The sequence below is a fragment of the Leptosomus discolor genome, chromosome 1, assembly GCF_034619465.1.
Source record: "Leptosomus discolor isolate bLepDis1 chromosome 1, bLepDis1.hap2, whole genome shotgun sequence".
Classification (NCBI taxonomy): domain Eukaryota; kingdom Metazoa; phylum Chordata; class Aves; order Leptosomiformes; family Leptosomidae; genus Leptosomus; species Leptosomus discolor.
Window position 1 is genome coordinate 153,161,727 of NC_141391.1, and position 21,500 is coordinate 153,183,226.

The 21,500-nt window shown below is 36.9% G+C and overlaps 1 protein-coding gene across 1 annotated transcript in view; it reads left to right on the plus strand.

The window, feature by feature from the left end:
• FGD4 (FYVE, RhoGEF and PH domain containing 4) overlaps window positions 1-12,877 on the plus strand; it is a 111,276-nt gene extending 98,399 nt beyond the window's left edge. Inside the window, exons 8-17 of the mRNA XM_086467616.1 lie at window positions 692-830; window positions 1,458-1,516; window positions 2,149-2,295; window positions 3,783-3,955; window positions 6,720-6,750; window positions 6,930-7,025; window positions 7,413-7,538; window positions 10,542-10,682; window positions 12,298-12,438; window positions 12,620-12,877. Coding sequence (XP_086323742.1) covers window positions 692-830; window positions 1,458-1,516; window positions 2,149-2,295; window positions 3,783-3,955; window positions 6,720-6,750; window positions 6,930-7,025; window positions 7,413-7,538; window positions 10,542-10,682; window positions 12,298-12,438; window positions 12,620-12,877 — 1,311 coding nt within the window. The remainder of the gene's footprint in view (window positions 1-691; window positions 831-1,457; window positions 1,517-2,148; window positions 2,296-3,782; window positions 3,956-6,719; window positions 6,751-6,929; window positions 7,026-7,412; window positions 7,539-10,541; window positions 10,683-12,297; window positions 12,439-12,619) is intronic.
• Window positions 12,878-21,500: the final 8,623 nt, after the last annotated feature.

Here is a 21,500-nt window from a genome sequence, read left to right on the forward strand (position 1 = left end):
AGCTTAACAGTTAAGCAATGCACTACTCTATGCCAAGGTGCGTTTTATACCCTCTAGTGCTCCCTGTAGGTTTCTCTGTGAATTGGCAGGTGTGTGTCTTCCTACTTAGCAGCTAGAAATAGGGTAAGGTAGTTCTGCTCAAATTTTACTGTTCTATAGGGTCTTGTGATGCTAAGCCACGGAAGACAACTATGTGTATTTTAATGTAATCTTTTAATTACATCTAAGATTATGGAAATTAATATGCATCTTAAAACACTGCTGACAGGATTTATATTATAAATGAAACTCAAAGAAAGCACTCTCTCCTCAAATATAACTTTGCAGCCCATTTAAGCAACTTTTTCTAATATGTGCTCATGAACTCTTCTTATTAATTCAGTAGTAATGCTCTTGTCTGAGTTACTACAAACCTAATTTAAAATACACTGGAGTTGGGAGATTTTCTTGGTAGGACTTTTCTTTATGAATTGGATACTTACTACTGGATACTTAGGAAAGTTTTTACAATTATTTTTAGGAAAGAACTTCTAATTATTTGGTTTGGTAAAGTAGTTCTGCTTTCTTTCAGAAGATCTATCATGCATGTTTCAAAACACATTGTTTACGTTTCATCAGTCATAACTTTTATTTTACTATATTGTAGTAACATTTTTGCCTGCTGCATTGAAATATGTTTGCAATTTTTTAGAAGGAAAAAGTATGTGGAAATTTGACATTGCAACATCACATGCTAGAACCAGTACAACGCATTCCACGCTACGAGATGCTTCTAAAGGACTACCTAAGGAAATTGCCTCAGGATTCCCTAGACTGGAAAGATGCTGAAAGTAAATATCTCCTAGTCGTTGAAACAGCTGAAATAAGATAGTTGTAAGAGGATATTGTAAATTAAAGATATTTTCAGGAAAAATAAAGTGAAGAAGCTAAGTCCCTCTGAAAAGAATGATAGATATTTTTTTTTAAGTGAAGTTGTAAGATTCTTTGAAAAAAACCTATTTGAATAGTGGATGAAGTTAATATAAAAAAAATATAAAGCCTTTAGTTTTCTCCTCCTGGAGCACATAAGTTTTGCTTTAGCTTTGGAATAGTGCACAGGTTTTGATTTGTTTGCTTTGCGGATGATCCAGGGTTGTGGTGGCTTTTCTTTGGTTTTTGTTTGTTTGGTTTTGTCAGCATTTTGGTTTGCTTTATGCACATTTGGAATGTATATTTCTTATTTGTAAAAAAGTGGAATTAGACTCATTACTGTATTTTTAAGCTGCCATCGGGAAAAAGAACAGCCCATTTTTAAACTTACTCCTCTCTATATTTACACAGCAGTTCAAGATATTTCCACACATTGTTCAAAATTACTTGCCAGATAATTTTTTGAAATATTTCATTTCTTCTGTGTAATATAAATACGTGAAAATGCAGCTTTTTGTCTTTATTTTTTTTCTTTTTCTTCTATATAGAATCCCTGGAAATTATATCCACTGCAGCAAGTCACTCTAACAGTGCAATAAGAAAAATGGTAAATGATCCTTGTTTTCCTGTTCATTTTTCAATATGTTATATTTGAATATTGGGTGAAGCTAGCAGTGTGAATTGCAAATCTTCCCTAAAATTACAAAAATGGGTTTCCTGGGTCCAAGTGATTGCTCCTACTTAATGTATTTATACAGCTCCTGCAAATGATAGACAAAATTTGGCATTGCACCTAGTTCTCTCAAGTGGAAAATGGGACAGACTGGGTCCCTCTCCTGGCTCAAATAACTGACGCTGTGCTGGACTCCACCTTGTTTCATCTCTTTCTGTCAGTGGAAGGATAATATTTGTAAAGAGTAGCTGCTGTTTCTCTACCGTATTGGGCTGGCATGATAGGTACTTCATTAAGTTTGTGATATATTTTGGACAAGAAATAACACAGGCTGTATGTAGAACTGCATTTTTTAAATTACCATGGATTTAACATTTCCAAAAGTACTTGTTACTGTATCAACTAATTAATCGGTCTGTATGGCTGACCATACATACTGGGTATACATATGTTTTTCAAAACTAACATTCTCCAGACTTACAGTGGCTCCTGTCATTTCATTTAAACATGCTTAAAGATCTGTGCTTTTAATTAATAAGTTTTGTAACTGTGTTTTCATTGTAAAGGAGAATCTAAAGAAGTTGTTAGAGATATATGAGATGCTGGGAGAAGAGGAAGACATCGTGAACCCTTCAAATGAACTGATAAAAGAAGGACAGATCCTTAAACTTGCTGCTCGCAATACATCTGCTCAAGAGCGGTATCTTTTCCTTGTAAGTATGGTGTCCTGAGTTTGCAGGAGTGGCTGTATACCTCTTTCAGTTTGAACAACCAAAAAGACTGGGAAATCCTCTTCTTGTAGATGTCAGAGCCTTTCCACTAGTGATATTAGAGCGTGAGTAAACATACTGCTTACAGAAAGGCTTGAAAACACCATTTAGAACAGCATACGTGGTTTTAAATAAATGGAAACAGTGTTTAGCAACTCACTTTTAAATAAGTGGCTGCTGATTATAAATGCAGATCCTAGAGCATGAGAACTTTGACACTCTCATGAAACTGAAATGCAGAAACTTAGGGTTTTAGTCCTAATCAATTGTGTGTGTTGGGGTCCCAGTAAGTCTCATGGTCCTGTGGGAGCTTGCTATCGTGGCAGGTGATCCACTTGTCAGGTGTCTGTGTCCTGTCTTCGAACTAACAAACTACAGCCATGCTCCCTTATGAGTCCCTTGGAAAAGATTTGATGTAGTTCATTGCTTCCCATGCAGCAAAAATTGCTAATGTGTTTTTGTTTATGGGCATCTGGCATTGCATGTCTTCTGGTTAATAAAGACTAGTGATGGGTTGTTGAGGCACAACTCCTGCTTATCTGTGCTTCAAACAAAAGGAGAAACCATTGAATAGTAAGACCTCAAATGGGGCTGGACAGCAGATTAAAATTATTTGCACTTCATACAAGAGGTGACAAGTTCAAATGTGCTGTGTCTGTGATACAGACTAGGCAATAGGCTAGATAGGATTTCTATGAAATAGGATTTAACTGAAGTGAGTTTCTCTTTTTAATAATTAATTTTGAGAAAATTGTGAGGGGGAAAAAATGTGAGAAAATTAAACACTATAGATCTGATTTAATAACTGTGCTTCTAGGCTGGGGCTTTAGACATTTAAACATTATTTAAAGTTCTAATCTTTAGTAAATTAATATATCTTTGTCCTGCTCATGTAATTTTTCTTTTCCTGTGGTACCAAGGGTTTCGCTGAGTAAAAACTCTAAGAAATGTTCTTCTGTCTTGGAGAAAAGACAAATAATGTCCTCATATAATATTAGTTACAACTTCTACAAAACAAATGGCTTTGGTACAGGGAAAATATAAATGTATCCACTGAAGAAAAGAGGACTTATGCTGCAGTTTAAAGTAGGTTTTACAGAATTGGGGCATAAGAATGCTTTTTTCTAAAAGAAGGTTTACAGTGGTATAAAATATCCAGTCTGAGTATAGTTGAGAAGAAATGCTATGAAAACTGCTGCATATACAGAGCAAATATTCTTATATCCACTGAAGCTGTCCTTTAATCTTATTTCTAAACAAATAGGAAAAAGAAGTAGTCTTGCATTAGAGCTTTGGTCTTGTATATCAACTGAGCAGGAAATAACCTGCTTTCTCACCCACTAAGTCTAGCTTTGCAATTTCATCCATCTCTCAGTAGAAATTGTGGCTGTATCTATGTTTTTCTTTTTTTTTTTTTTTTTCCCCCCCAGTTTAACAATATGTTGCTCTACTGCGTCCCCAAATTTAGCCTGGTAGGATCGAAGTTCTCGGTTCGAACCAGAGTTGGCATAGATGGTATGAAGATTATAGAAACTCATAATGAAGAATATCCACACACTTTTCAAGTGTCTGGAAAAGAGCGAACACTGGAGTTGCAGGCCAGGTAAGCAGTTTTTTTTTATCTAGTTTTTAGAAGATTAAATATATACACACAAGACAGTGGACTAATAGATTTGGAGAAAGATACAGTGGGCTTCATTTTAATATCAGTGTTTTGAAAATAGCCTAGGCTGCCAAAAATCATGAATTGTCAGTCCAAGAATCTCTTGGAGTAGCAGATGCATCTACATTGTATAGTCCATTGTCTTACTTTGCAGAAATACCTAAGACAGCTGTGAATGGGCTAGCTGGAAAATTGAAAGCAGAGTACTGAACTGATGCAAAGGCAATCTGTCCAACTTAAGTGTTTTGGGACACTGAGTGTGTAATCTCTGGGGAGTGCTGCTGCCCCTGGTACCTGAGCCACCTTCGTACAAATGAGTTTGTTCACCTCAGCGCGTGTCCACCCAACAAAACTCTCCGCCCTGCTAGGTTTATGTCCATAGAACACAGTTTTCTACAATGGTAGGTGGGCACCTGCTTTCCTTCATTCCTCAGGCCTGTTTACAGTTTTCCTCTGGTCCCAGGTATCAACCTCACCCTGGAAGGCAAGTTCTCCTTTTAGTTCTTTGCTCCTTTTCCTCCAGTTGCATTCTCCCGACTGGCACTTTTCTCTTTTCCTTATTAGTCCTTGTATTCTCCTGTTGGTGGGTTACCTTCTCATTGCTGCTTTTTGCATTGCCTAGACTAAACCTTCCCTGTCTAGACTGTCCCGCTTTAAATAGGGTGCTGCACTTCTCCTTTTGGATCTGCTTAAAGATCCTGTTCTTAGCAGTCAGGATTTCATTGCATAGAGGCAAGGATTAAATAAGCAGGAGGATGACCATGGTGGATACAGTTCTCTGTTGACAGCATGTATTTAGGGACAAACCACAGCTTGCTAGCAAACGAGCTTGCAAGCTACTTTTCTTTATGGAAAAAAAACTTGTAATATTTAATGAAAGTTACAGCAGTGAATATAGAAAGACAACAATATAGAGAAATTTACCTACACTGTCACTGAATTTGAAATTAAATATATATTTTGAAAAGTAAAGGGAAAAAGCTTTCCGCTAACATCTGCAAGACTTCTGGGGCATGGTTTTGGCTATCAGTCACATCTACTATAAATCACTGTATGATGTCTTGATAAGTATTTTGCAAGTTGTTATGCCATATACCTGTATCAGTGGTGAAAGATGGCATCTTGCTGCACCGTTTGTGAAGTACATTTTGAAAGGAAGAAAAATGATACAACAAAGTAAACTTATTAACTTCCCCGTATTACCAGTAATTGAAAGTTTATTACATTAGTTTATTTCAGGTGTGAGAAAAATGCATTTTCATGTTTTGTTTTGTTTTATGAACATTTTTAGAATGCACCAAGTCCATACAAAATCGTGAAGAAATAAGTACCAAACGAGATCTTACTCAATTATATTAGGATAATCTTGATTAATGTATGAGTATTGTATGTACCCTATACCTTAATGACCTTAATTCATGAGCTTATATTAAGTGTTGTAATGTTTAGTTTACATTTGGGGCTTTTTATACTAGTAGGCTTTTATTTATTTTTCAGAATACTATTTGAGTACATTTTCAATCACTAGTTTTAGACAGCTGGTAGATTATTTCTTTGAGAGGTTGCTGATCTGTAATAGCTTAGCTTTTGTTTTTTAATGTAAGCAGGTAGGAAGAATTATTTTGTCTGTTTAGGTTTCTTCTGCCTTGTATGCAGATGGTAGGTGAGAAGGGGAACAACTTGTTTGATTCTGCTTGCTTAAAAGTTTTACTAATACTGCAAAACAACATATGAGGAGCCATTTTTATTGAGGTGCTGTAAAAGCTCTCTTTCACATCCTTTGGAGCAATCCATAGAAAAATAAAATTTTGCATGGCTGATATTGCATGGCTACAGAAGGTTTTATTTCCACATCCAAGGAGGAGACCACTTTTGAAGGGCCAGATACGCTGTTAATTCTCATCTTTCTGACTTAAAATTTGCAGAGAAATTGTTTTCATTATTAGCACTAGCCAGTAGTTTCTAATGGTGATATAAGATGCTTTTCCAAGCTTTGAATGTCGAAGTCCTGCTGATATATTTTAAAGACAAAGCTGTTGTACAAGGTTGGAGTTGAACATGCTTCCTGTTTCACTTCTGTCTTATCTGTACTTACAGTTAAGTCATCTATATCTGCTCTAATGCATGAAATTTCTGCTGTTTGGTTTATGATAGTAAAACACATTTTTCCTTCTGTTTAATTGGACACTCTTCTTGCCACTGTAGACAAGTTGAACAACAGTAACAACAACAAAAGCATTAAGGAAATTACTTTTGTTGGGGAGGGAGCAAGATTTGAGAGATACACATGTGGGAAATGTGTTGTTAGTATGTGAATTTAGGAGTGCATGAAATGAGAGGAGAAAAAAGCACCTACACCTAAACTTTCTGTTGTCCTTTTTCATCTCTATCCTGTCAAAAAAAAAAAAAAAAAAAAAAAAGTCTAACAATGCCAATGTTATTACTGCTTTTAAATGCATTTACATTTATCTTGCAACTTCTAATTCACTGCTTAGTGATTGTAAACTTGTGAAGTCTGAGTCATGCTTTTGTCTTCTGTTTTGTTTGGTTGGGGTTTTTTAAGGTGAACAGTTAACAATTAGTATTGCTTAAATTTAAATTCCTGAGAATTACTTCGGAATCTTGGCTTTTGCAAGAAGTTGTTGATAGTAAGATCATGTTTCCTGAACTAGTCTTGCACTAATGTGTCAAATATTTCTTTTAGTTCTGAGCAAGATAAGGAAGAATGGATAAAGGTAAATTCATCTACATTCTTTATTTTTTAAACATGTTCTCACTAAGCAATCAAAAAAGTAATATTTATATTTTCTGGCTGTAGCTTCCCTCTGCTAATCCATAACTGGTCAGAATGCAGAGGGTAATACGTAACATGCAAATATAATATGCCTGAGGAATTTCTCCGCTGTTTCCTTAGGCGCTTCAGAATACTATAGAAGCTTTTCAGCAGAGGAATGAAACTTTCAGAAATGCTATTGCTAAAGAATATGAAGACATGCCTGTTGAAGTTTCTGTAAGTTGCTGTTATTCCTTTGTAAGCTATTTAGTACCCATTTTGTCCTTCAATAACTGGAAAAAGTTTGGCAGAAACTTTGTTTTCAAGCTCATCATTCTTATAGCAGGGGAATTACAAAGTAGTCATCTTGTTGGTAATTGTTTTTCTTGCCAAATCTTATAAACAAGCTTCTTTTTTTTTCTAACAGAGTACCCGTTCAGTGATGCATAATGATTTTTGACTGGGTTCTTTGTTATTTCTTGTATAGATTTTGAAATCTATACAAGCTGTGTTTTGCCATTTCCTTTTCAGAGGAAGAGAATAATTATTTTCTCTATTTCAAGTACTGTGCAACCTTTTATACTGGCTTTTTTAATTATCCATCTTCCCCATCCCCCACTTCAGAATGCTGAGCTTGGGAAGAGAGCACCAAGGTGGATACGAGACAACGAAGTAACCATGTGCATGAAATGCAAGGAGCCCTTTAATGCACTGACAAGGAGAAGGCACCACTGCCGAGCATGTGGACATGTAAGTGCAAAACGCTGGCTGCTGTAGCTGGTGAGCAGGCTTGGGAACGGGTCAGTGGTGGGTTGACCCTGGCTGGATGCCAGATGCCCACCAAAAGCCACTCTATCACTACCCCCTCCTCCACAGCTGGACAGGGGAGAGAAAATACAACCACAGGTTCGTGGGACGAGATAAGGACAGGGAGATCACTCAGCAATTACTATCACGGGCAAAACAGACTCCACTTAGGGGAAAAAACCATAATTTATTACCAAATCAAATCAGAGAGGAGTAATGAGAAATAAAACCAAATCTTAAAACACCTTCCCCCGACTCCTCCCTTCTTTCCCAGGCTTAACGTTATTCCTGATTTCTCTACCTCCTCCCTCCAAGTGGCACGGGGGGGACAAGGAATGGGGGTTGGGGTCAGTTCATCACATGTTGTTTCTGCCGCTCCTTCCTCCTCAGTGGGAGGACTCCCCACTCTGTTCCCCTGCTCCATTGTGGGGTCCCTCATATGGTAAACAGTTCTCCATGACTTCTCCAGTGTGCGTCCTTCCCGTGGGCTACAGTTCTTCATGAACTGCTCCAGCATGGGTCCATTCCTAGGGTGCAGTCCTTCAGGAACCAACTGCTCCAGCGTGAGTGCCCCACAGGGTCACAAGTCCTGCCACCAAACCTGCTCCAGTGTGGGCTCCTCTCTCCATGAGTGCTGCCAGGATCCTGCTCCAGCGCGGGCTTCCCACAGGGTTGCAGCCTCCTTTGGGCATCCACCAGTGTGGGGTCCTCCATGGGCAGGTGGATCTGCTCCACCGTTAACCTCCATGGGCTGCAGGGGGACAGCCTGCCTCACCATGGTCTTCACCACAGGCTGCAGGGGAATTGCTGCTCTGGTGCCTGGAGCATCTCCTCCCTCTCCTTCTTCACTGACTTTGGTGTCTGCAGAGTTGTTTCTCTCACATATTCTCACTCCTCTCTCTGGCTGCAATTACTGCTGTGCAGTAACTTTTTTCCCTTTCTTAAACACGTTATCCCAGAGGCGCTACCACTGTCGCTGATTGGCTCGGCCTTCACTAGTGACAGCTTCATCTTAAAGCTCGCTGGCATCAGCTATATGGGACATAGGGGAAACTTCTAGCAGCTTCTCACAGAAGCCACCCCTGTAATCCCCCTGCTACAAAAGCCTTGCCAGGCAAACCCTTTACAAGGTCTAAGCACCTACTTAACTTCTGGTGGCTGCCTGTTACGCTGCAGAGCCAGTTGCTGCCCTTGTGGCTGAAAGCAGAAGCTGTGTGTAGCCCACCGCAAAGGGTCCTCTGTCTGCTTTAGCTGGCATGGTAAACTTGGAAGTGGAAGATGCACATTTGTGTAAAAGCCCCTACACACACTGTACTGTTACTTCGGAGTGCCCTCCACTGTTGTCAACAGTTTCAAGACCACATTAAACTGGCGTAAGCCAGCGTTATCCCTGGTAGCACTGGCTGCCTCCTTCTCCCATTCTGCTTCCTCCTCTCTCCTTTTTGCAAGAAGATCATAAAGCCCTGCAGTTTTTCTTGGCTTAACTTGGAGCTGTTCCCAGCTGGGTTCAGTGTGTAACTCTGTGAACATTCCTGAGGCATCATGGGAAGGACAGAAGGTTAGGGTGGGGAGAGAGTATGGCTGCTGCTCTCCATGTATGGTGCTACGGTAATGTATGCCACTTTAAAGCAACCATGGAATAGTGGTATGACTTGAGAGTTCTCACAAGTTGACAAACGAAGAGCAAACATACTGTGCCTTCTTTTCTTGCCATCCAGCAGCTCTGCCTTTCTCCAGCAGATGGTAGTGCAAGCCCAGGTTTAATTTATGTCTTACAGATCAGAAATCTTGCATGATTTCTTTCTAATGTTTTTATGTGGTATGAAGGCTTACTGCATCCTCTGCGCTACTTTTGTGGTTTGCAGGACACTAGAGGCTTTTTTTTAGAATCTCTGAATTACTGATTGTACAGTTGTCATCTGTTTTTTTTTTTTTTCCAGATCATTCTGGTTTAAAATTCCTGTGTTAATCTTAAGATTACACCCTTCCTTTTTATTTCCCCCTTTTGTTTAGACTCCAACTACTTCCCTCCGTGGTAGTTCTATCACATCTCCTTGCACTCTAACTTAAAAACATTTTTTCATGGGAACTAATTTGGGTCAGCAATGGTGTCTTTGCAGCAGTGACTGTTCTCTAGAGATACTAGTTGAAGGCAGTCATCTAGATTAGCACTGCAGAGCCCTGGTCCACAATAAAATTTTGTTCAGGTGTTTGGTTCAAGTCCATTTGTCTAGCTTTATTTCTCAAAATAACTACACTCATATTTTTTTAATCAGGGAATCTTTTTCACTTGAAAGAACATTTCTGTGGAAAAACATTTCTAATGAAAGAACTTCCCTCAGATCTCTCTTTCATTTCAATTACATACATATATATTGTGGAAAGAAAAACCAAGTTGATACTGGCTTAATTATTGTGGGTACTTATGAACAGACTCTAAAACCGGAAATTTAATATTTATTAGCAGGTTAAAAAATTAGCCATTTCTGATTTTATTACATTTTTTTATCATTAAAGGTCATGTCAGTTGTACGTTTCTGAGGTTATGTAGAAAACAAAATAGTAAGTGTACCTTTTTATGTTAGCATCTAAAAAGTGCAGGATTTTCTTCCTGCAGCATGGCTTGTGCTATATTCTGATTCTATTCCTAACTTTAACCTACAGATATAATTAAGAGCCTAATGTGATTTTATGCAATGTACAAAGTTCCACCAGGTAAACAGTAAAAAGCACTTCTAGTTAAGAAGCAGTGGCACAAATTTGGAAAATCATTATTTTCAATTAAGTTATTGTTGACATGTCATAAAGGTATGTATTATCTTTCTTGTTCTGTATACTTAAACAATATATTACTAAGTAGATAAAAAATAGTAATTTTTAATTAAATTCTAGTTTCATAAACTGTTATCAATACTTAAATTTTATATGTATGTTTTTGTTTCTAAGGTGGTTTGCTGGAAATGTTCTGACTACAAGGCACACCTCGAATATGATGGCAATAAATTGAACAAAGTCTGTAAGGACTGCTATCATGTTATAATTGGTTGTACAGACAGTGAAGAAAAGAAGAAGAAAGGCATCTTGGAGGTATGTCATTTAAAAATACTGTATGTGCATAGTTGCAAATGGTTTTGGCTCATCAGTAGGTGAAAAATGGTAGCATTCTTGCAGGGCTATTTTCTAGCTGAGAAATAAAAAGTATGTGGACCAAATTAATCTCTCCCAGCAAATTTTGGTTTTCGCTATTCATCTTTCACAATACTACTTTGTTTCTTACAACTTTCTTTTAAAGGGGGAATTATGAATCTTAGAACTTGTTTGCTTCTTCCCAGTTACATCAGATAGTGTGATAAAACATTACCTTTCCTTATTAACCTTCAGTTTTCTTCTGCGCTTAAGCTGTCATAGCAACAAAACCCGCTGCTACTACAATGATTCTTGAAAGCATATAGCCAAACTGAAAGAACTGGGGATGGAGGAGAGGGGAATGGGGAAGTATTTTGCTATTTAGAGTCTGAGTAGTAAGACACTGTTTTGATCAGAGTGTGCAACGTACTTTTAAGTCATCAAGTTGCTCTCAGCTTTTGACAGCTAAAAAGTCAAGGTCTCAATAAGAAGCCATGTTTCTTTTATCAAGGGAGAAATAGGTATCTTAGAATTGCAATTAACCTTCACGTTTCTTAAATCCTCCTTTATAGGCCTTTTTTAAATGCCTGACATACATTAGAGAAATACCATCCTAACTTAGTCAAGACATATATTTATCTTGGGATGCAGCAGAGAAGGATTTGACCCTTGAGATAAATACCAACAGAAAAAGGCAGCAAAAATAAGATACAGATTGTAATTCCATATACATCTCTTAATCCATGTTGGCTTGACTACATTTGACCAGACTCTCTTAAATGAGAAAGACTAAGGAGGACAGAATTCCACTAGCTTACCTTAGAGTTTTTTGGCATGGTGGCTTTTTTCAGGTAGCTGAAGGAGCTATGGAGTCTCTCAGAAATGTCTGTCTGCACATGGGATCTCATGAAAACGGGGTGGTTGGTACCATGTTGCAGCATCCGGACAGCATCACTACTGGGAGGGGAAAAAATCGATTCAAGGAAATTTTAACACGAAAACATTTTGTGTTCTTTCTGATCTCAGGATCACTATTTAACCCGAGTAGCATGTCACTTTGTCTCCAGATTTTAAGCAATTCACCTAATCTTTTCTCTAGGATTAGTGCTTGCGTTCTCATGTTATTCTTAGGAATGTGTTTGCATCTGATCCTGTCATCGTATTTTGACTGCCAAAATAGAATAGTTGTCATATTGGATAGTTAGCAGCACTTCAATGACAAACATGATGTTATCTTAGAAATCAGACATTGTAGATACCAAGATACAGAGAAAGGCTAGCTGTGGTGGCAAAATGAAATTTAGAGATCTAAAAGTGTATAATCCAGAATTACTGATGAAAGAATGAACAGATTACACGTTAAGGGAGTACACGTTGTAATTGTATGTATGTAATATATAAATATTCTTCAGAAATCCAGTCCTCCATGATCTTACTTGGGTATTTGCTCAAGCTCTTTTGCACATGCTATCCAAGATTTAATGTGAATGGGGATGAATTTCTGCTTTTCTGTTCTGTATGTTTTTAGTCTTTATTTAAGAAAAAGCTCCTTTTTATGCTTTATACTATCTCCTAGATTGAATCTGCGGAAGTCTCTGGAAATAGCGTTATATGTAGCTTTCTTCAGTACATGGAAAAATCAAAGCCCTGGCAGAAAGCATGGTGTGTTATACCTAAACAGGAAGCTCTTGTGTTGTACATGTACGGTGCTCCACAGGTACGTGCAGAGAAAACAGAAAAGATTTTAGTAATTATTGTCGCTGACATCTGAGGAAGAGAAGCCAAATAGCTTGGAATGGAGGAAAGATCCAAGTGTTTTCACCAACCTGTATAGTAAATGAGAGGTAGCAGGCAGATTAGTTGACTGTTCTTAATCAAGACCTTCTCCTTCTTTTTAGGATGTTAAAGCTCTGGCTACAATTCCACTTCTGGGCTATACGGTAGATGACACTCCAAGAAGTGCTGACCTCCCGCACAGCTTCAAACTGACCCAGTCTAAGTCTGTGCATAGCTTTGCTGCGGACAATGAGGAACTAAAACAGAAATGGCTAAAAGTTATCCATTTAGCTGTCAAAGGTGAGACAACAGAATGTCAAAATGAACTGCAAATGAACTTAGAAGAGCAACCTGAATCTTCTAAAACATCTGAATGCTGAAGCTCAAGAACCCATGGCATTTTTAAAAGATTTCAGATGAATTTGTGGTTAACCTTTGTGTTAACTTTCTTTGCTCAATCAAGGAAAAAAGAAAAAAGAAAAAAAAAAAAAAGGAAACTTCTTAAAACTTCTTACTACCATACACATCTTAGCACTTTATGTTTGGGAAAAATTGTGATCTTTTTAGAGATCTTTTTCTTATATTTATGTTCTGTCAATAAAAGTGATGTACAGGTCCATTTCAGAGACTTTTAAAAAAAAATGTGAATGCCATTAAAAATACTTACTAACTTCACTGTACTACTTGTTCGTCGTGATGCAAATTTTTTTGAAAATCCAGTTGCTCTTCGGTTAACATTTGCTACTTTCATGAAGAATGCAAATATTGAAGCTTCCTACTTAAATGTTAGGACTTGCAACAGGATAAAAGATATACCTCCACATTGCCAAAATAGATCTGTAGTTAAATATGCAGGGACAGTTTGGTTTAATGTATGTACTTTATAGATTGAATTCCACAGGTCTGTACATATGTTGTATTCATTTGTCTCTTTTTAAAGTAATGCAAATTGCTTTCACAGGTATATTGGCTTTTAAAGTTTCAATTTATCAAGGAAACAATCTAATGATTTTCAATCTAGAAATGAATACCTAAAATATGAGAAAACAATATATAATATATGTACAGGATTAAAAATGTACGATACTTGATTTTTGCTTTCATTTCATGATACTGGGTTCCTATTATTGAATAATTTATTTAAAAAGCATGTTTTCTATTTGAAATTAAACACAGTCCTAAATTAACAAATACTGTTCAGTGATTTGTTTTAATAGCTGACACTTAATGATCTTGGTATTTTTGTGCATCAAAAAAAAGAAATAGCAGTAATGTAAGTGGCATGCAATGGACAAATAAGTTCCAGTTGTGTTTAAAGAGTAGTCGCTTTTCTTCAGTGTCCTATCACTGTTATCTTTTAAGAGTTTAGTAGTTCGTTACTCAAATGCAGTTTGTGGTTTGAGAAAAGCAACAGATTCTAGTAACCTCCTGGGAACATGTATTTTTGCTATTATGGTTATTGGAACAAAAGAATGTTTAAGTTCAAAATCTTTTAATTTTTGAAGAGGATTAGATACTGTAATACTTATGACAACAGTCTTCAAGGATTATTGTTGTAAAGTGGAGCCAGCTGTATAGAAAACTAGTATGAAGTCTGAGCCTGCAAATCTCAAGTTGCATTAACTGATGTTATTTGCATTCTGCTTATGGGAATAAGGACTTGTTGGCTTTACAGTATTAAGTCCTTTATGAACTTCCATTCCTATTTGGGTTTTTGCACATGGAGGTGAATGACCTCCCTAAAATTTTTACTGTAACATCCTTGGATGAAATATGATAAATTCAGAGGTAGTGATTGACTATCAAGTAGGCAGTTAAAATCGTTGCTATCTTTCGTTTTCTGACCCCTCAAAGGAAGATAAATATGTGACTTGTACAATCAACTTGTTATAAGGACATTCAGGAGTCTGACTTCTCAATATGACTATTTTAAATTTTAAATTTATTAATTTTAAATCATGTCAAGCTGAAGAGCTTAGGTTCAAGTCCAGTTTTGTTAGTACCAGGAGAGCACATTTAAATTATTTGGAAATGTCATTATAAAAAAGCAACAAAGTATTCACTGAACTCCCACTCTACTCTTTTTGTGACACTATAGGCAAAAACCCCCAATCTCATTTAGCATTTAATGAGGGATTGTTAAAGTAACCTCTGATTTTAGTGTCAAGCATACATGAGTATGCAATGTCTATCATTTTTTGGTAAGAAAAAATGTCATGCAACATAATTTTAGTGGGCTGGATTTTACTTTCACCTGCAGAAATCAAAAATCTTCATGGCCTTGATACTTCAAAGATTTACACTAGTGTTTTTAATTATCAGGCCATGGCAAAGTAGAGTACTAACTCTACAACTGACTTTGTGTCAGTTCTGAATTCTTCCTTGGGTGCTCCATCTGTCCAGATTATTCTCCATGTGACCCTAGTATTACTTTTTAAGTTCAACTTCTACTGTCAGCTGCATTTACCTTTAGTTATGGGCAGCTCAAGCCCATTTTGATTCACATTGGTGAGTACCATCAAATCTTTGCCAAGGTCTCCCTAGCTAGAACGTGTCATCTTGAGGATGAGGGGGATCTTGGCAAGGGATGGAAGAGCAGTCAGGTAAGCAAGAAGAACTCTCCATGGCTAACTTTCTTTCATAGTCAGCTTCTGAAAGTGGGTATCTTCTAAAAGAGTCTCAAGTGCAATTGTGGAATCTGGAGGGTCATCTTACCACATCCCAATGTAGAAAAACATTGTTTCCTGTGTTCAAGTTGTTGAGTGCAAGGGTAGAAGTTGCCTTAAAGGAGTCCCCGGATAAGATGGACTAAGCTATACCGAAAATGATATGATGGTATGACTGTAATTGTGTGGTACATCCTGTTTTCTAAGCTCCTGCAAACTTAATTCTGAGCCAAATAGGAAGACCTGTTCCAGCTGAATGATTAGGAAAATAATTAGAAGCAGCAATTCCTGGGCTGTCCTATTGTTATAGTGGTATTGAGCAGCTGAAGCTGCTTGAAAGATTTCAGCATCTCCAAGATGAAGCCCTGCATTTGGGCATAAAGAATTTGAAATGAAGTTAGCATTGGGAGTTATTTATTTGGATGTTAGCCTTATCTTTTGCTGTCAGCCATCAAAGTTTATGTAGAGCAGGATACTTTCTTTACCCCAGTGAAACCTACTTCATGTTCTTGTAATCAATTTCTTGGTCAGAATTCTGTTCTGAATTAGAATGTCTTGGCACTTAAATGTGAATATTTTGTAGGAAAAGTATGTACCACCAATACTAAAGGAGATCAGAAGACGGAGAAGTTGCTTCTAGATTTAACCACCCTGTTTTACTCCATTCTCCACAGACAAGTCATCCTACAGCATCCAAAACTTTAAATTGTAAATTATGACCACAGAGGAACAAATTCAAAGTAGTAACTACTGTGGCTTTAGTATCTTGTCCAAAGCAGTCAAATTAAAACCATCATTCTAACAAGGTATAGGCTGTTCCCACTTCAGCTGTTAAAATCTTAAAAAAAAAAAGATAATAATTATTAGCATAAAGCTGTGTGTGTAAGGAGTAAACTAAAACCGAGCATTCATTCATAATGTATGAATGAATGTGAACGGCTCTGCTGAATTATTTAAGCTTTGAGATTCTTGTGTTCAAGAAATGCTTGTTTCTTACTTTAAAAGTGATCAGTCTTCTGTGCAATTTAAAGCAGATCAAAAGTAATTTTGTGCAGTTTTATCTGTGTTCAACCAGAACAATGGCTTAATGTTAACATTAGTATGTTTGGAATATATTAATATATTTTTCAAAATGACTTAATATTTTTCCCTTATCATGGAAAACTAGTGTGTCATGCCATCTGCATGTCCACACCATTCTTCCAGAGCCTCTCAAAACCATTCTCTGGTATCAGGTACTCCTGCATGGTTGAAGAGCTGCTGTAAAATCTATAGCATCTAGTACTTGCAAATCCCTTTACACTGAGTAAATTTGTTTATTCCAAGATGTATTTAATTTTTATGTGCAAAATAGATATTGAGAATACAAAACATTCTCTTCTATTTGGAGTGGAATATTAAACCACTTTAAATGCATGTAATATACAGTGGCACCTTTTTATGCAAAACCATCTCGAAGTGCTTTATAAATCTCCTCAAAGATTCTGAATCCCTTTCATAGAAAAGAGGATTTTTATTCTTCATTTTTTTAAATTATGGATGAAGACAAGGCATAGATTAAATGTAGAATAAATACATTACCACCTGAGTAAATTTCAGATGAAGTTATAGAAGTGTTCCAAGTGGAGTCAGAGGAAAAAAAAATATGTATATGTATATAAAAATAAGTGAGAAAGATGTGGAAACACTTGACAGGTTCTTTGGGGTTTGTTGTTTTGTTTGGGGGTTTTGTGTTTTGTTGGGTTTTTTTTAAACCTACACAAAAACCTTGTATAAAAACTGCTCAGCTTTTCATTTCAAGACAAGAATTAATAAAATGAAGAGAGGGTAGTGGTTCCTTATACCGAAGGGAAGGCTTTCAGGAAAGAAATAGACATTCCATGTAGAAATAATACTAAGCAATAAAAAAGGAGCTTTCTCCATAAATCTATTTAGAGATCTTTAACGGGCGTAAAGCATAGACCTGCTGGAGCTATTACACCTTCAGTGATTTAAATTCACATAGAATCTGCCTTACATTATGTAAAGACACTTGTTGAAAATCAAAATTTCACCGGTTTGAGACCTGATGACCTACTATGTCTTATTGGGAATCACAACGCTCAGTTGAACTTCCCATGGGTTTCAGTTGGAGATAACTGATGTGTAGGGGTGAATGTAAACAGCTGGAAATATATATCCAAAAAGAAATTATTGGAGAAGAGAAATAATTTCGTGGCAGAACTGACTATACTTAAAATAAATTCATTGGTGAAATGGGCATCATTCTTAGTCTGTGGTGTACTGTGGTTTGAAATCTGAAATTAAATATGTGGGGTTACATTTTTTTTTTTTTTTTTCTCCAGTCTGTGGCCCTATTGGTATGAGGAATTTACCTAGCTGGTTTTGACCCATGGGACTGTAGTGAAGTATGTCTCTTGGATAGGAGTTTTAATCTGCTAGTCAGATTGTTTCCGAAATCCTTTTCCTTTAGCAGAACATAACATTAACTTAATGATTGTATATGTATGTATACATACACATACACATATGCATATGCATGTGTATTTAAATATTTGAGACTATTATTCAGATTACCTGTTTTCAAGCAGTATTTTACAATCAAAAAATACACTGTGCTGCATTGAAAATATAATGTATATGGAGTTGAGTATGCTTTTCTGAAGAAAAAAATCAACAGACATAGATCTACTTTTGTGGTATGTTTACTATTTCAGCCTAATTAAAAAAAAAAACAACAACAAACAACAAAACACCAACAAAAAAGCATGCTACTTTCTGTAAGGCAATCTATCTGCTTCCTTTAAAACCTCGTGATTAAATTTCTTCCCAGACTCAACTATGGCATCTTGCTTTCACCTCTTCTTAGCACAAATGAATGTAGAATGTGGTTCTTCTCTACTAAAATCCTCAGGCAGATTTCTTTGAATAAAACATGTTTTCAGCCACTGCATAACACCAACCTACTTCAGTTTATAGTTCATCCTTGTAGATTCATTAACTATTTATGGTGAAAACATTCAGAAAAGGGGGAACTATGTCAAAGCATTTTTGCATGTATGTGCCCTGTTGTTTTTAAGAAAGAAACCAAATTTGTTGCATAAAGGGAACAGTTTGCAATAGAAGTATTGTTTTTGTTGGTTTTTTTCAATTAGCATGTTTTCTATTCTGCAGCCCTCAAGGTGGATTAATACATTAATTTTAGTGGGAGCTGAATCAGCTGCTATGTTTGACACCAGAATTATAGGCTATACACGTTAATTCCCCTTCATTATGGAAACATTTCTGGTTTTAATTGCAGAAACACTTTTTTTAAAAAATACGAATATTTGGAAGAGGTATAAATTCATTCTGGTTTTGCAATAAAGTAAAGAATACTAAAAAGGAGAAATATAAATGCCACTAAGTTGTGCAAATGTAAGTGGTCATTTTTATGGTCAAGGAATACATGAATGTAAAAAATTTTCAGATATTGTATATATTTTCTGTAATATATGTATATTTGATCATAAGGTTGGTGGAGAACTGTAAAAATTAAGCACTTTAATTCCTGTTGAGTACTTATAAAGAAAAGAAATTTGTATCCTGTAAAATAAAAGCATCATTAAATAAGTATTGCTGGTTGACCCTTTTTTTTTTGTCTATGTACTGTTTACTTTGGTGATGAAATTTTTAAACTCTGTTTCCAGTTGTGTGCGTGACTGTAAGGACCTGTCTGTTTTGGAACACTGGTATCTAATTTGCTGAAGTGCTGGCTACTCACAAGTACTGCTAAGTGGCTGGGAGATATGTTCTGAATATATAAAGGGCTGTATATAATACTATGATGTCTTAGGCTGGGAAGATGAAAGACGTGGTCTCTGCAATCCTTCATGGTTTAGATCCAGGTTTCTATGATAGGAATAATAACGTTCTCATGTGACCAGGATGTTATGAGAGTATTTTATGGGCTTCTGCATTGCCACCCACATAGAAAAGTGCCAAAAGAAAGGAACGTGTTTGGTGTAGACCGACGATTTTCTTACTATTACCTAAGCACTGCTCTGAACAAAAAGACAAAGCAAAACATTGAACAGCTGTTCAGTATAATCTCCTGTGACCTGAATTAAGGTGGTGCTGCGAAGCAAAAATGATTGTGTAATTAGCTGGATCATGGTCCTAAACATAGGCAACTTTTGATTCTTTAAATTCATTCACTACCTAAGCACACAGTCAGTTTACGCAAGTGCGACTTATACTGCAGCTACTCCTTTTCGAGGTATCCTTAAACAGACAGAACCATTTGCAGTTGCCTCCAATTTCCATTATCTGTACAGAGTAAACCTGTTTTGGTTGTATATGATTTATTGTGAATATTCTTCTGCAGGTGCGTACAACATTGAAGAAGACTTCCCCCAAAATATAGAGAGGAAAGTTTACTGTATCACCTGTTAGTTCCTGTCTGGAAGGAGTACAATAATTTTGTTTAGTTGTTACTTTTTCTTCTCTTTGGAAACATAGTAAACAAATCAGTACTTGAAATAGGTACTGATGAACCACAGAAAGTAATGCTTCCCTCTCCATTTACATAATTATTTCCACTAATTTTTCTGACTAATTTTTTCTGCTATGATTAACTCTTTTCCAAACCCATTATTTTTCTCATTAAACAATGAGGAAAGACAATGCAATGTCTTCTACATGGAGACAAAAGTAACAGAATTTACCCTACAATGTGCTTTAATAAAAAACAAAATTATAAAATTGAAACTACAAGAAATCCATAATCACAGCTCCTACTGAACTCCTTTATATCAGGAGATTTAAGAAATACTGATGTTTCTACTTGGTAGCAAATTGTCCAGGAGCCCATCAAGTACAGGGCTGGTAAGTAAGCGGCAGCTGTCTTCTCTGGCTTTCCCTGAGAGCTTGACTAATTGACCCATTACCACAGAATTGTTCTTGGCATTGTATGAGCTTCCTGGCAGGAGAGAAGTGGCATGCCTGCCTTTAGGAAACACAATACTCTGAGCTTGTTTGCTTTAAAGAAATTGCTCTGGAGGGTCCTGTCGTGTCTCTTGTCAACAAGCAGAGGGATCCTTATAATTGTGACCATTTGGCCTTGGAGCCACTCACCCTCTGCCTCCTAGGCCCTGTGCACTAGGCAGCCAGGACAACAAGAAGCCTCATCAGAACCTGGTTCATGTGGTAAATCAGGATACACCTAGCTGAGTTCATTTGCTTGAGGTCTGCCCCATGTCTGTGTTGCTAATTTCTGTCTCAAAGATGTAATGCTCACTCTGGTGTCGCGAGCAGGATGTACCTGCTGTCTGTCTCAAACTGTAATATTTCTTTGTGTTATGGCATATTTTTCAAAGTAATTTCTCTGATTTAAAGTCTTGCTATGAAGAATCCATCACATACCCAGGTAAGTTTTCCAGTTGTTAGCTACATGCTATGTATTTGTGGGTGGGTTTTTTTCTTTTTAGATGATTCTTATCACTAGTCAGAACTCAGGTAGCCTCCAACCATCAGGATCTTATCAAAAGAATTCATTAAGACTTTCAACCACTGAATCTAAATATATTTTTGTTTGTGAAATGAAGGAAATCTCTGCTGTCAGAAGCGTCTCCTTATGGAATAGAGCCTTAGCTAAGAATTTAGGGGAAGACTTAGTGGGCTGCACATGGATTTCTAGATCCCAAAACTTCTTCACATCCGTTTTACTGAATACCACCCAACTTAACTTGAAGATTCCAGAGGTTCCTAGATTTGGTTTATATATTTGTAGTATTAAGATAGCCTGTGGTTCAAGAAACAGAAATTGTCTTGGCAGCAGAATCCAGGATTACCCTCTTTTTCTTTGGCTTCTTGTAGCCTCATGTTCTCATCTGTGCCTTCCTAGTCCTGTCTCAGAGCCAGGCAGTCGCAGCAATCTTACATGGGGAACATATGGAAATGAACTCCCTCTTGGGTCCACTGGACACTGAGCTTGTAACTCTGACTTTGTGAGCTTCTGTTCTAAAATAAGGCTGGATGTCTGCTCTCTTTTGAACATATTTTAACATGGTATGCCCAACTCATTCTTCCAAACTCCAGGTAGGGGTCCCTGCTTCACGGAAATGGGTTTTGGACTCTGGTTGCTACTGAACAGAAGATTTCAACTGTAATTCTATTTAGACCTATTGCCTAGCTATGTAGAATTACCTGCTTTGCCTGTTCTGCCTTACTCACATGTTTCTTGGCTTGCAAAAGGGAATCCAAATCTTGTAGCCGGAGGCTTTGGGACACAGCGTTCATAAAAGACTTACCTTACCTATGTTGTATTTTGGAATTCGATTTCATAGAATCACATAGG